The sequence below is a fragment of the Garra rufa genome, chromosome 18 (assembly GCF_049309525.1).
Source record: "Garra rufa chromosome 18, GarRuf1.0, whole genome shotgun sequence".
In the NCBI taxonomy this organism is placed as follows: Eukaryota; Metazoa; Chordata; class Actinopteri; order Cypriniformes; family Cyprinidae; genus Garra; species Garra rufa.
The window spans coordinates 31962762-31977761 of NC_133378.1; the positions used below are offsets into that span (position 1 = coordinate 31962762).

The 15000-nt window shown below is 36.0% G+C and overlaps 1 protein-coding gene across 1 annotated transcript in view; it reads left to right on the top strand.

Annotated features, from left to right (window-relative positions):
- The window catches only part of plxna1a (plexin A1a), a 275583-nt gene that overhangs the window by 136123 nt on the left and 124460 nt on the right, over positions 1–15000 (top strand). Inside the window, exon 9 of the mRNA XM_073822714.1 lies at positions 3063–3263. Coding sequence (XP_073678815.1) covers positions 3063–3263 — 201 coding nt within the window. The remainder of the gene's footprint in view (positions 1–3062; positions 3264–15000) is intronic.

Genomic DNA, 15000 nt, shown 5'->3' on the forward strand with positions numbered 1-15000 from the left:
CATACACATCAAATATATGCACACACTAATTTACTTTTTTTTAGTATTAATATAATAAATTCATATTTGTGTATTTATATAACATTTATAGCAGATCTATGTTTATAAACACAGATAAATAGATAGATAGATGTAGCATGTAAGTATTTAGCATGCAGACATCATTCTGACCGTAACTGACTGTTACCGGCAGCGTAAACATGTTTGCTTTTAAACCTGTGAACATATAGTTTTGGGTTTGTGTGCTGCGTTCTTAGGAAACTGATAAGGGCTCTCTGTGCTCAGCATACAGGCCTTTATTGACTCTGAACAAATTGCACCTTTTCATTAGCTGTGAAACCCTCACCTTTGTGTACCACACAGTAATTGAACACTAACACAGGCTCGCTCTACTGAGGGTGGGGGGGTGACTGCATCACAGTCTATTTATTCAGTCACAACCGAATCGAGAGCACAGCACAGTATTAATAAGGAGACTGCCGCCCGAGGCAATTAAACCAGCAGCCCAATGGAACTCTGCAGAGTCACCGAGCCGCATGTGGCTTTCCCATCAGGTTTGTTTACAGAGCCCTCGCCGTGGCAGAGCTAGCTCATATCTCCGGTAGATTTTAATAACGCCGCTGGTGTTCCGTACTCCTCCCATTCAATTAGAACCACAGGCAGGGTAAATAGGAAATGAGGGTAACAAGTTCAGACGTTTTAGCAGGCTCTGATTGGATGGATCATGGGAAGATCTACCCTGGGTTGCATCTTTCGTTCACCACCTGCAAATGTTTTTTGGGCATGTATTGTTTGAAATAAATACTATGACGTACAGTGCCTTGCAAAAGTATTCATACCCCTTCATTTTTTTCACATTTTGTTTTGCAGCATTATGTTAAACTGCTTTAAATTAGTTTTCCCCCACATCAATTTACACTCCATACACCATAATAATGATAAAGCAAAAACCAGATTTGCAAATTTTACAAATTTATTTAAAATAAAACACTGAAATAAGTACATTGCATAAGTATTCATACCCTTAACTCAGTACATAGTTAAAGCACCTTTACAGCCTCAAGTCTTTTTGGGTATGATGTGACAAGCTTTGCACATCTGCATTTGGCAATTATCTGCCATTCTTTGCCTCACCTTTTCACCTCTCAAGCTCTGTCAGCTTGGATGGGGGCTGGCAGACATTTTCTAGAGTCCTAGTTGTTCCAATCGTCTTCCATTATGGATAATGGAGGCTACATGCTTCTGTGAATCTTCAATGCAGCAGATTTTTTTTCTGAACTCTTCCCTAGATCATTGCCTTAACGCAAGTCTGTCACTGAGCTCTACAGGCAGTTATCTTGACCTCAGGGCTTGGTTTTTGCTCTGATATGCATTTACAGCTGTTAGACCTTTTCTGAGAGGTGTGTGCCTTTCTAAATCATACTCATTCAAATGAATTTGCCACAGTTTAACTCCACTCCAAGTGTAGTAACGTCTAGAAGCAATATGAATGCTTCTGAGCTAAATTTCGAGTGTCCCAGAAAAGGGTATGAATACTTATGCAACGGGATCTTTTCAGTTTTTTTATTTTTAATAAATTTGCACAAATGTTAAAAGCCTATTTTTTGCTTTGCCGTTATGGAGTAGGGAGTGTAGATTGATGTGGGAAAAAAGTAATTTAAAGTAGTTTAACATAAGGCAGCAACATAACATAAAATGTGAAAAAAAAAAAAATAAGGGTTATGAATACTTTCACTGTATTGAAGAATTTCTCAATAATCCCATTGTTCTATAATTTTTAAACAGATATTAAAATTATAGTATTAAATGAATCACTGTAAATGTTTAGTTTTACAATTTAACACTTTATCATACAAAATAATTTTATGTATTGAAATTTGACACCATGTTCTCTGGTTTTGTGAGATTCCCTCATCCAACTGATGCACCATGGTACCACAAGTTTTTTTCCTCTTTCTGCATCAAAGCATCAATAGAAAGGTTGATGCTTTGATCTAGCTGTATCCTTCTATCATGTACTGCTTCTTTTTTTTTGCTTGCGTTTTATATGTTGCGCATGAGATGTGTGTATGTGGGCAAATCCAGCTGCCACCTCACTATGCCATTTCTCTCTGCCTTGTTTTTATTTATTTATTTATTACAGCAGAAAATTATCATTTTGAATTGTTCATACAAGTACACTAATGCCAAATACTAGACGTAGAGTATCTGCATCTGAAGAGAGGTCTTCCCGGGTAAGATCTTGTGCCCGTGGTTCTGCTGCTGCCTAGTTAAAGTGCACAGTTGGCATCATAACTCGGGTGCCGATGCCAAGTCTTTAAAATGGCACACGCCCTCAAAACGCTTAATTGCATCTTGCTCTGTGCCCTGGTTTTCCAATCTGTTGGCATGACAACGGTGGCGATGGCCTTGAAGTCCTCCTCGCATCCTTCATATCCTCGCCTTCACTCGCTCTTGCTTTAGCGGCATCACTGAAGGGGCAGCCATGTCTGAATAGCCACATTTACTCGAGTAGTAAGATCAAAAGTGTTTTTGATCTTCTTTAGATGCACCTCAGTGCTGTTATTTGAATCTCTCAAAACTATAATAGCAAGTCATTATGTTTTGTGTAGAGTAGTTTCATGTGGTGTCATTTTTCGTATTTCCAGCCGCATGACAAAAATAAACTGTGGTATATGCAATCTATCGTGTGTGCTATCCACCTTTTTCTTCCTATAAGAGTGGGTGTGGTCATTTATAAATTGTATAAGTTTAGCTTCCGGTCCCATCTGCCGCCAGCTATTTCTAGCTGTACAAAAGAGCTCGTTTTGCTGCTTGATATTGCAAATTGGTGTGTCTTACCATGTATTTTAATGTATTATCTTAATTATGAACACACTGGTTTGTAGTACAAACAGTTTTACTATTTACTGCCCTATAGCGGCTTCTGCGTTGAAGAAAAAGGTGGATAAACATGAATGAAGTGATTAGATGTATGTTTTTTCACCTCACAGATGTGAAATTTCGGAGGCTTTAAAATATTCAAAAATTAAAATTTCTCTTTTGTCTTTTTGGTTTTGCAGGAGTGTCCTCAGATCTTGCCGTCCACTCAGATCTACATCCCTGTTGGTGTCATGAAGCCCATCACCTTGTTGGCCCGGAATCTTCCGCAGCCTCAGTCTGGACAAAGGAACTACGAGTGTATCTTCTATATTCAAGGGAAGGAGTACAGTGTCACTGCGCTGCGCTTCAACAGCACTAGCATACAGTGTCAGAAGACTATGGTAAGTTTAAACCCTTGTTATTTGGCGATTTGGGTGTTTTTGTTCCGTGTTTGTTTCCCATAGGTTGCTCTTTCATAGCTCAGGACAAGTAATGGAGTTTTTAGCTGTATTTCATCTGTTACTTCTTTGCTAAAAACAAAGGGTTTGGTCACCCAAAAATTTTAATTCTGTCATTAATGAATCACCTTCATGTCGTTCTGCGCAGCTGACACGTTCAAGGCCCAGAAAGCTAGTAAGGGCATCTTTAAAAAAGTCCATGGGAGATCAGTGGTTCAACTGTAATGTTATAAAGCTATGTTAATACTTTTTGTGCACAAAGGCAACAAAAATAATGACTTTATTCATCAATTTCTTCTCTTCCATGTCAGTCTTCAACGTGCGTTCATTAAAGTACCAAAACGCAAGTTGTTTTAACAATGTCTGCACTACCTTTCTGGTAGTTTCGTAGTAGTTGTGTTGCTGTCTATGCAGGGCCAGTAAGCTCGTATTTTATTAAAAATACCTTAATTTTTGTTCGGAAGATGAACAAAGGTCTTACAGGTTCGGAATGACATGAGGGTGAGTAATTAATAACAGATTTTTTATTTTTGGGTGAACTATACCTTTAAACTCTAAAACAAGGTCAAACCAGACAATATTTGTTTGCAACTTGTTAGTTGGTTTAATTAGATCTAGGTAAGTTTTTTATATATACATATACACTACTGTTTAAAGTTTGGGATCAGTAATATTTTTGTTTAAGAAATTAATTCTTTTATTAATCAAGAACACATTAAATAAAGACATTTAGAAAGTCAGAAAAGATCTATTATGTTGTTGTTGTTGTTTTACTTTTTATTCATCATAGAATCCTTAAAGTATCACAGATTCCACAAAATTATTAAGCAGCACAACTGTTTTCAACACTGATGATAATAAATGTTTCTTGAGCAGCAAATCAGCATATTAGAATGATTTCTGAAGGATCGTGTGACATTGAAAACTGAAGAAATGATGCTGAAAGTTCAGCTTTGCATCACAGGAATAAATTCCCTTTTTAAATATATTACAATAGAAAACTCATTATTAGCCCATTGTTTACTCATCCTCAAGGCATCCTAGGTGTGTATGACTTTCTTTGCAAATGCAATCGGAGTTATATTGAAAATTGTTCTGGTTCCTTCCAGCTTTTTATTGCAATGTGCGGTTGTTTCTCTTCATCAGCCCAGAACAAGTCCAATAAAGCGCATCCACATCAATAATAAAAAGTGCATCACACGGCTCCCAGGGGTAAATAAAGGTCTCCTGTAGTGAATCGATGCGTTCTTGTAAAAAAAAAAATATACATATTTAAAACAGAATAATCACTTTAATTTAGCTTGCGCTAACAGTTGGACATGAAAGCAGCTCAGAGCGGATGACGTTGTGTTTATTATGGATGGATGTGCTTTATTGGACTTTTTTGGATTGATGAAGACAAACACCTGCCAATTGCATTATAAAGCTTGAAGGAGCCAGAACAATTTTTAATATAACTCTGATTGCATTTGTCTAAAAGAAGGAAGTCATATACATCTAGGATGCCTTGAGGATGAGTAAATAATGGGCTAATTTTCATTTTTGTGTGAACTAACCCTGTAACAATTAACAAATACATGCAGCCTTGGTAAGCATATAAAACTTCTTCAAAGTGTTATATCAAGGCCAAACCTTTAAATAGCAGTGTATACATTTATTTATTAATTTATCTTTTTCTAACTTTTGGTTGCAGTCTCAAGAGACGCATGAGAGTGCTGGAATAGGAGAGTTTAATTTAAAAGCTTTAATTTGCTCTACATGTGATTGCATTGCCGTCTAGAAGAAACAATTGAGATGCTAATGGGATCTCATTGGGGATTTTCTTTTATTGGAAAGAATTTCCAGCCAAACATACTGTAGAGAGTGTCATGTGTATTTTATGATCACATGGGCCAGTGGCCCTGCGCTGCAGGCAAATGGACCGAAAGTCATTCTGATAAGCCGTGACTCCTTAAATCGTCACATCTCTGTGAGTTGTTTAAGGGCCATTATTGGTGGGAAAAAACTGCTAGTCCAAATAGCCGGCCATTTTCTTACAGCGCTGCTGACACGAGCCTTCCCCCTCATTACCTTTTGGCCAATCAACATTTTGTCTGGCTGTCAAAAATCCCATCAGGCACTGGGCAGGCACTGGTGGACCATTAGGGCCTGATGAAACACGTGCCACTTGTTATCGTTTTAACAGACTGCTTTGCAAAGGCAGTCATTAGTGGCAGAGCGAGGAAGCTCGGGTATTTGACGGCACTGTGACACTTCTCACCATGCCTTATTGATGGCCGTTATAGGACGCAGCCTCTTTCTCTTTTGTGTTGAGATTCCTGGTGTTACAGAGGGGGAGCTAATTACACGGCTAAGAGTTTGCAGAGAGCTGTCTCGCTAAAGACTTTATCGACTGTTTGCTGTCGCAGCCGTTTCAAATCAACAGCGATTGGCGCGTCACTGATGAGGAGCTATTCCTCTGTCTCTGCTAGCTGGAAGCATCAGCCAGAGTGATGTTAACTTTAACAGTCAACGAGAGCGAAAAACAGCCGGCTGATAAGCGACATGTTCTCTTCTAATTTTGCTAAGAAAGGTGGAAGGAATACAGGTGCTTTAGTGGTTGCTTAAAGGGATAGCTCAGGCAAAAATGAAAACTCTGTCATCGTTTACTAACCCTTATTTTGTCCTAAACCCGTAAGATCTTTGTTCATCTTTTGTTAATCAAAGTCTTTTGAAGTCATATGATAACTTTAGGTAATGAAAAGACTGAAAATTAAGTCAATTTTTACTGATATTCTTTCCATTCAGTGAGCTGTTATCTGCTGCAACTGAATCTTTGAATCAATAAGTTGAATTTCTTTGAATTGAATCAACTGATTCACTGAAAATATCCAACTCAAACAGTGATTCTTTCATGCACTACTTCTTTAAAGTGCAGAATTTTTCAATAATGACAAAGTTTGCTCTGTTCCTCACATGAAGTGACTTCAGAAACACTGAATATAGCAATTTAGTGATTTGAACTACTTTAATGATACTGTTTCGGTGCTTTTGTCTTTTTTGAAGCTTAAAAACCTCCATAATTTACTAAAAAAGAGCAGTCTTTAAAAACAACCCATTTGTTCTCAGAAGAATCAATTAGAAAGTTGTTACTTCATTTGAAATTCAAATGTTGTGGTTTAAATACATTAAATACTTCCTGAAATCAGTCTTTATGTAGCTGATTTTCTTTAACAATATTAGATAGCAGTAGGTCATCTGTCAGTTAAGGCTGAAAATTAAGTCAGTTTTCACTGATATTCTTTTCCTTCAGTGAACTGTTAACCGCTGCAACTGAATCTTTGAATCAGTAAGTTGAACTTCTGTGAATTGAATCAACTGATTCACTGAAAAGATCCAACTCAAACAGTGATTCATTCATGCACTGCTTCTTTAAAGTGCAGAATTTTTCAATAATGACTAAGTTTGCTCTGTTCCTCACATAAAGTGACTTCACAAACACTGAATATAGCAAATTAGTCATTTAAACTACTTTTATGATACTGTTATGGTGCTTTTATGTCTTTTTTGAGTCTTAAAACCCTCCATAATTTACTAAAAAAAGAGCAGTCTTAAAAAGAACCCCTTTGCTCTCAGAAGAATCAATTAGAAAGTTGTTACTTTATTCAAAATTCAAATGTTGTGGTTTAAATACATTAAATACTTCCTGAAGTCAATCTGTTTATGTAGCTGATGTTCTGTAACAATAGTAGATAGCAGTAGGTCAGTTAAAGGTCCCATATCGTCAAAATCAAAATTTCCTGGCTTTTTTCATGATAACTAAGGTCTAGGGGCTATCTAACTACCATATGAGTTTCAAAACAGTCAATTCACAGTAAACTGCACACAGCCTGCTTAAAGTAGCTGTTCATTTTCACGAGCAGCTGTGACTTCCGTAACGATGTGACGTCCGATCGACTCAAGTCACCGCCTTCAGTCACCAACCAACGTCCCACCCTCCTTTTGTCAAACCCCCAGACAACAACGCATCCATTCCATTGAGCAACAACAACAGGAAAACAAGTGGAGAAAACCCTGTTCAGTCGATAGATGTCAAGCTACGATCATTACACAGGCTTCAGAACAACGTTAATATAAGAGACCAGCGGCACGTCAACTTCAGCCTCTTTCACACAGCGATTCCGGTAAATACACGGATAATGTGTCCCACGATTTGTTCCGGAATTGTTTAATTTGGTTCATTCACAGTTGTTTTCCGGGATCTGTGCGTGCTTTACACACAAACCATAAAGACATGTGACGTTTGGATGTGAGATGTAATGCGACGTGTACGTTTCACTAAACTGAAACTAACCTGAACAAACTGTGCTTCAGCGCTGATAGTGAGGAGCTGGCTCTGCCTGATGATCGCTGCTTCATTCCACTTTGCACGTAACATTATTTTTCGTTGTGAAGAGTCGTTTGATAACGTGCATCATTACTACAACACTGCCTTTAGGTTCTGGCTTTGGTTCACACAGTTCCCGTAATTTTCCAGAATCAGCGCGCATTGTGAAAGGGGCTTTACTAAAGCAACAGTTATGTAGCCTACTGCATTCTGTGTTTGTAAAAGAAAAAACATTAATGATCATTCTAAAATATCCTGTTGAGTATCAGCTCTCTCTATTGCTCTGAGCTCGCTTACGCTTACAGCATACATGACCGTAGTTACCTGTGATTGGCCTGGTTGTGCGTCACTCAGAAAACAACAGGCCAATCAGAAGAGAGGCTCATGAATATTAATTAGATGGGCCAAAATCGACCTGTTTTTGACAGAGCTCCTAAAAAAGGAGCTGTAAAAATATATTGAGATGGATTTTGGCACTTATACCGCAAATATATATTCTTAAGGACATCAACAAATAAAATAAACCTCCAGAAATGTGTACGATATGGGACCTTTAAAGCTAAAAATTAAGTCAGTTTTCACTGATATTCTTTCCATTCAGTGAGCCGTTAATGGCTTCAACTGAATCTTTGAATCAATAAGTTGAACTTCTGTGAATTGAATCAACTGATTCACTGAAAAGATCCAACTCAAATAGTGATTCATTCATGCACTGCTTCTTTAAAGTGCAGAATTTTTAAATAATGACAAAGTTTGCTCTGTTCCTCACACTTCAAAAACACTGAACATAGCAAATGAGTAGTTTGAACTACTTTAATGATACTATTATGGTGCTTTTGTGTCTTTTATGAAGCTTTAAACCCTCCATAATTTACTATATAAAAGAGCATTTGTTCTCAGAAGAATCAATTAGAAAGTTGTTACTTTATTTGAAATTCAAATGTTGTGGTTTAAATACATTAAATACTTCCTGAAATCAGTCTTTATGTAGCTGATTTTCTTTAACAATGTTAGATAGCAGTAGGTCATCTGTCAGTTAAGGCTGAAAATTAAGTCAGTTTTCACTGATATTCTTTTCCTTCAGTGAACTGTTAACCGCTGCAACTGAATCTTTGAATCAGTAAGTTGAACTTCTGTGAATTGAATCAACTGATTCACTGAAAAGATTCAACACAAACAGTGATTCATTCATGCACTGCTTCTTTAAAGTGCAGAATTTTTAAATAATGACACAGTTTGCTCTGTTGTGACTTCAAAAACACTGAATATAGCAAATTAGTCATTTGAACTACTTTTATGATATTGTTTTGGTGCTTTTGTGTTCTTTAAGCTTAAAAACCTCCATCATTTACTAAAAAGAGCAGTCTCAAAAAAGAACCCCTTTGTTCTCAGAAGAATCAATTAGAAAGTTGTTACTTTTTCGAAATTCAAATATTGTGGTTTAAATACATTAAGTACTTCCTGAAATCATTCTGTTTATGTAGCTATATTAGATAGCAGCAGGTCATATCTATGTCAGTTAAAGTTTTAAGAAAGGTGGTTTTCCTCACTTTTCCCTGGTCATCCGTGGTTTATGCCTGTGACGGAACCACGCCGGGTTTGGTTCTGTGCTGCTGGGTATTCAGACAGCCTGTCACTCCTAATGAGAGCCGCAATTACAGCCGTGTTAAGATCCCACTGCAATTACACCATTAAATGCCAGCAATTATCAGTTACTTAGCGTGCAGTGATTTTAGCATGAGTGCTGTGTAGCCCTGCGTGAGAGTTCCATTACCAGAAGTAGGAGCATGTTTAGAATGACAGGCTTTGGCATAGATCAAGAGTCACTATTGTTTTAGTCATTCACAGAGTCACTCCTTACAGATTAAATGACTGTTCGTCAATGGGCTCCGGCTGAATCGGTCCCGGAACATTCCAAGGACTTCCGCGTTTGAACGCTTTGGCTGAGGTGCCAGACGGCAGGTCGGATATGAATCACCCGCCAAAGCCCCTGCCGTTCTTTTCATTCACGCCGCAGAAACTTTTCCATCTGAATGGTTCATTATGACGCTGACTAACCGCTTCTGTTGAATTCAGAGGGATTCAAATGGTTTGCTTTGCCACAAGAGCACTGATTCTGAGAAATGCAATTTAAGGCCAGTGGCAGTGTTAGGGAGAAACACGTTACATAATCAGGTTGCTTTTTGCTAAAATTGATACTAACATGTTGCTTTTGGGAATTTACATCATAATAGAGTGTTAAAAGTGTTGAATATTGAAGACAATCATAAAAGTGTGTGAATTTATTTTATTTAATTTTTATTATTTCAATTATGAAGTCCTTGCAGGTTCCTTGCAGGTTTCAATTTGATACAAAAATGGCTAAATTTTTGCTTATTTATATTTAAAATATTAAAATTACGCTAGACCTTTGAACTATATTCACTTTTTTGAGCCATTTTTAAATAAATTTTAACAATATTGTCAAGATTATTTCTGCTTATTTTGTCAGTTTTATCTAATTTGTAATAAAAATATTAAAATTATGCTAGACCTTTGAACTATATTCACTTTTTTGAGCCATTAAAAAAAATTTACAATATTGTCAAGATTAGTTTTTTGCTTTTGTCAATTTTTGCTTATTTATATAACAAATATTAAAATTACACTAGACCTTTGAACTATATTCACATTTTTGAGCTATTTTTAAATAAAATATAACAATATTGTTAAAATTATTTTTTGCTTATTTTGTACATTTTTGCTTATTTATATTTATTTTTTTTAAATAATGCTAGGCTTTTGAAATCTATTAAATTTTTGGAGCTATTTTTAGATAAATTGTAACAATATAATCAAGATTATCATTTTTAAATACATTTTAACAGTATTAAGATATTTTTTTGCATATTTTTATCAAATTTTACTTATTTATATTAAAAAATATTAAAATTACACTAGACCTTTAAACTATATTACATTTTTTGAGCAATTTTTTAATAAAATGTAACAATATTGTCAAGATTCTTTTAAGCTTATTTTGTCCATTGTTGCTTATTTATATAAAAAAATATATAAAAATGACGCTAGACCAGGGGTTCCCAACCTTTTTTACTCCAGGGCCCCCCTCCTTCTCCGGCCAATTTTGCAAGGCCCCCACTATGCTACATTCTTATACTGTACTTCCGCAGTAAAGAAAAAGGTATTTATTTTTAAACCTTTTTGTATTAACCAAAACATTTGTTTTGCCTTATTATTCTTCTATTGCATGTTATAAAAAAACTCAAAATTCAAACTTTAAATTAAAATTTAAATATACCTTATAATCTTTAAAGAATACCTCTGCTCAATTCTAACTTTTAAAATTATTTTAATTCAGACATTCTTTACAACTTAAGAGTACTTTTACTTAAAAAAGTGAACCTGCCGTACAACAGGGAGATCACTAAACTAAAAACTAAAAAGACCACTAAACCTATCCCTTTGAACTTGACTGACTGAATAGCTACTGTTTGTATCCATTAAAAAATTAATACAATAATTCAAAATACAGCAAATACATTCTAAATCTGTTGACACACATCGACGTGAAGGTTCGACGAAGACGGGATCAGTGAACTCTGTCAGTGCGCGCCTGATGCTCATAAACACCGAGCCTCACTCCTCTTCTATGGGTGAGCATCCATTATAAAACACTCACATTAATTTGGCAAATGTTTGAAATTTCACGCAAAAATACAATAGGGATCAGAGCCCCGAGAGCGCGCATAGTTTGTGAATCAATAGCAGACTTATGCGTGTCTCATGCACGACTCTGATATACACGAGTGTTATACATTAGGCATGCGCAAGTTCGTTATTATGACACTAATCGTTTTTACCTTAACATTAGCACGACGGTTTGCTTCATGCATGCAGCCGAGAGATGTAACAGTAGTTTGCGTACAGCGTTTGGAAGTTTTGAGCCGTCATTCAGTCTGTATTTAACGATGAGGCTTGCTGCGCCAAGTCTGAAGCAATCAATCACAGAACACGAGAGAGGCTGTGCTTTTATTATTCTCATTTAGCACATTAATAATGAAATTAAACAATTATAGGATAATATTTAAATTAAATTTAAATTAAATTAAATTTAAAGGAACATTCCACTTTTTTTGGAAATAGGCTCATTCTCCAACTCCCCCCGAGTTAATAAGTTGATTTTTACCGTTTTGAAATCCATTCAGCCGTTCTCCTGTTCTGGCGATATCACTTTTAGCATAGCTTAGCATAGATCATTGAATCCTATTAGACCAATAGCATCACGTTCAAAAATGACCAATGAGTTTCCATATTTGTTGTATTTAAAACTTGACTCTTCTGTAGTTATATCGTGTACTAAGACCAGTGGAAATGCAAAGCTGCGAGTTTCTAGGCTGATAAGATTAGGAACTACACTTCCATTCCGGCGTAATAGTCAAGGAAGTTTGCTGCCGTAATATAGCCGAAGCAGGCGGAGTATTATCAGAAATGAGTTCCCAGCTAGTTTAGCATTTGCACATGTGCTGCGTGGTATTACTGCTCCTGCTTCAGCCTTATTACGGCAGCAAACTTCCTTGACTATTACGCCGGAATGGAAGTGTAGTTCCTAATCTTATCAGCCTAGAAAATTGAAGCTTTGCATTTCCACCGGTCTTAGTACACAATATAACTGCAGAAGAGTCAAGTTTTAAATAGGACAAATATCGAAACTCGTTGGTCATTTTTGAACGCGATGCTACTGGTCTAATAGGATTCAATGATCTATGCTAAGCTATGCTAAAAGTGATATCGCCAGAACAGGAGAACGGCTGAATGGATTTCAAAACGGTAAAACTCAACTTATTAACTCGGGGGGAGTTGGAGAATGAGCCTATTTCCAAAAAAAGTGGAGTGTTCCTTTAAGATATCTCACGGCCCCCCTGGAAGATCACTGAGGCCCCCTAGTGGGTCGCGACCCCCCGGTTGGGAACCGCTGCGCTAGACCCTTGAACTATATTCACTTTTTTAAGCCATTTTCAAAAAATAAAAGGCAACAGTATTGTAAGATTATTACAAAAATAAGATTATTTTTTGCATATTTATTTTGTAAATATATAGTCAATTCCTCATATAATTAAGTGAAGCCTGTAAGTGTCTGAATGCTTGTTGAACACTATTGTTTTATCAGTCAAATTCAAATGCTTTTTTTTCCAATTGAAATTTATATTTAAATAAAAGCCAAACGTTTTAAGATTTGCATGGCACAAAAATAGACGTACAAGATCGTGATTGTAATTGTTCACTTTTCTCAAAGCAAGTGGCGTTCGTCAGCGCCGTTCGTTGGAGGTCAAGCGCGTGCCAGGTAGATTGGAGGCAACAGCTGGCAGGTGGAATCCCAGGCTCACAGTGGGCAGATGGCTGATGTAGTATGATTAGGGAGGGGGAGCTGATTGTGTTTGCCTGAGATTGATCAATTCGATCCTTTGTCTCTCTGCTTAAGACAATAGAGAAGACGGGTTAATAAAACACGACGGTGTGTTGGGACGCACAGGGAAGCGGGCAGTCCTGACTCAATCGATTGAGTAAACAAAGGATATAGAGCTTAGGATGAGATGTGCTGAGAAGGAAGAACATTATTGAGCATTAGCCGGTTGATACTGATGAGGAAGAACTTATTATCTGAGTTTGGGTTGGTCTTATAGCCGTCCATTGAGATCCCTGCAGATGTGTGTGTCTGTAGAAGAGATGTGAACTGGACAGAAGTGAAGTTCTTAAGAGAGATTGTGAGTGATGAAGCAGATTCGCTTTTTTAATAGTGATCCAGTCATATCCTGATTGCAATGTTATTAATCATAACGTATATCACGTCTCAGCTTTCTAGTCATTTATTTTTACTTTGACATATTGAAAAACGATGGATATACTAAGATGCAGATAAAAAATTAGTAACATTTTACAATTTTACAAAAGGTTTTATATGTCAACACTAGTTACTACGATGCCTAGCATGAACTAAATCAATCTAAACTAAATTAATCTTGATTAATGCTCATTTTTAATTATTTGCTCATTATCTTGCAATTATGGGGGGTAAATCTTCAAAAAGGACACAAAATGCTAATTTATAATACATTTTTAACATACTTTCATGTTAATTTGTCATAGAAAAAATAGTAAACAATAGTTTATTATAAATCATTGTCCTAGATTAATAATGCTATAAAAGCTGTTTAATATTGGTGCATCAAATGTGATATCAAAAATAAATTGCTCACATTTTATAAAAACTACAAAAAAAACTATAAGAACTACAGTAACAGTACTTTTACAGCATTTGTTAACCTTGGTTAATGTTTTTTTTCTTTGTGATGCCAAAAATAATTTGCTCTTGTGTTTATTTTATTTAATTTTAATTTTAATTTTAATTTTAATTTTAATTTTATTTTATTTTATTTTATTTTATTTTATTTTGCTAATAACCATATGCAAAATAGCCATATTTTATATGAACATATACTAATATATAGTTAATCTAATTTACAAATACTTCAAATAAATATTTTTTTTCTATTTTATTAACTAATTAAATAATTTACATTTGGAATCTGGGTGAAAATATAACTACAGCATTAACTGTGTAGTTTGTGATATCCAGCCCTTTTCTAGTGTATGTAAAAACCTTAAAGGGATAGTTCACTTAAAAATGAAAATAGTCATCAATTACTCACCCTTATGTTGATCCAAACCTGTTTGATATTTTTTCTTCCACTGAATGTCAGTTTTTGAAAAATACCATCTTTTTTGTCCACACAATGAAAGTCAATAGGGTTCAATGCCATTTGGGACCTCATTGACTCATTATTGTATGGATGAATACAGTTGAAACGTTCTTCAAATGATCTTCTGTTGTGTTCCACAGAAGTAAGCACATCATGAGAGTGAGTAAATGACAACAGAATGCTCATTATTTGGCTAAACTGTACCTTTAAGACTCATAAACAAAAGCGACTATATGTTTGTGGGCAAGTAGATTTTGCGCACAAATTTGTTGGAAAAGATGTAGAGGAAAGGAAATCAAATGAAGCAGTGAAGATGGGTGTATAAAAGAGGAGACAAGAGGCCTAAAGTCGCTCTCTCTCTCTCTCTGAGCGCCACAGCTCAGGACCCAGGAGATGAACAGAACAGGCTGATGGTATCAGACTCTGCTTTACAACATTACCTTCAGCTCAGATAAATGACCGGAGAGAGAGAACGAGAGACTGACAGAGAAAACACAATGATGGAAAGGAACGGAGGGGGGAAAGGGAAGAAAAATCTCGTCCAGAATCTCCTCCA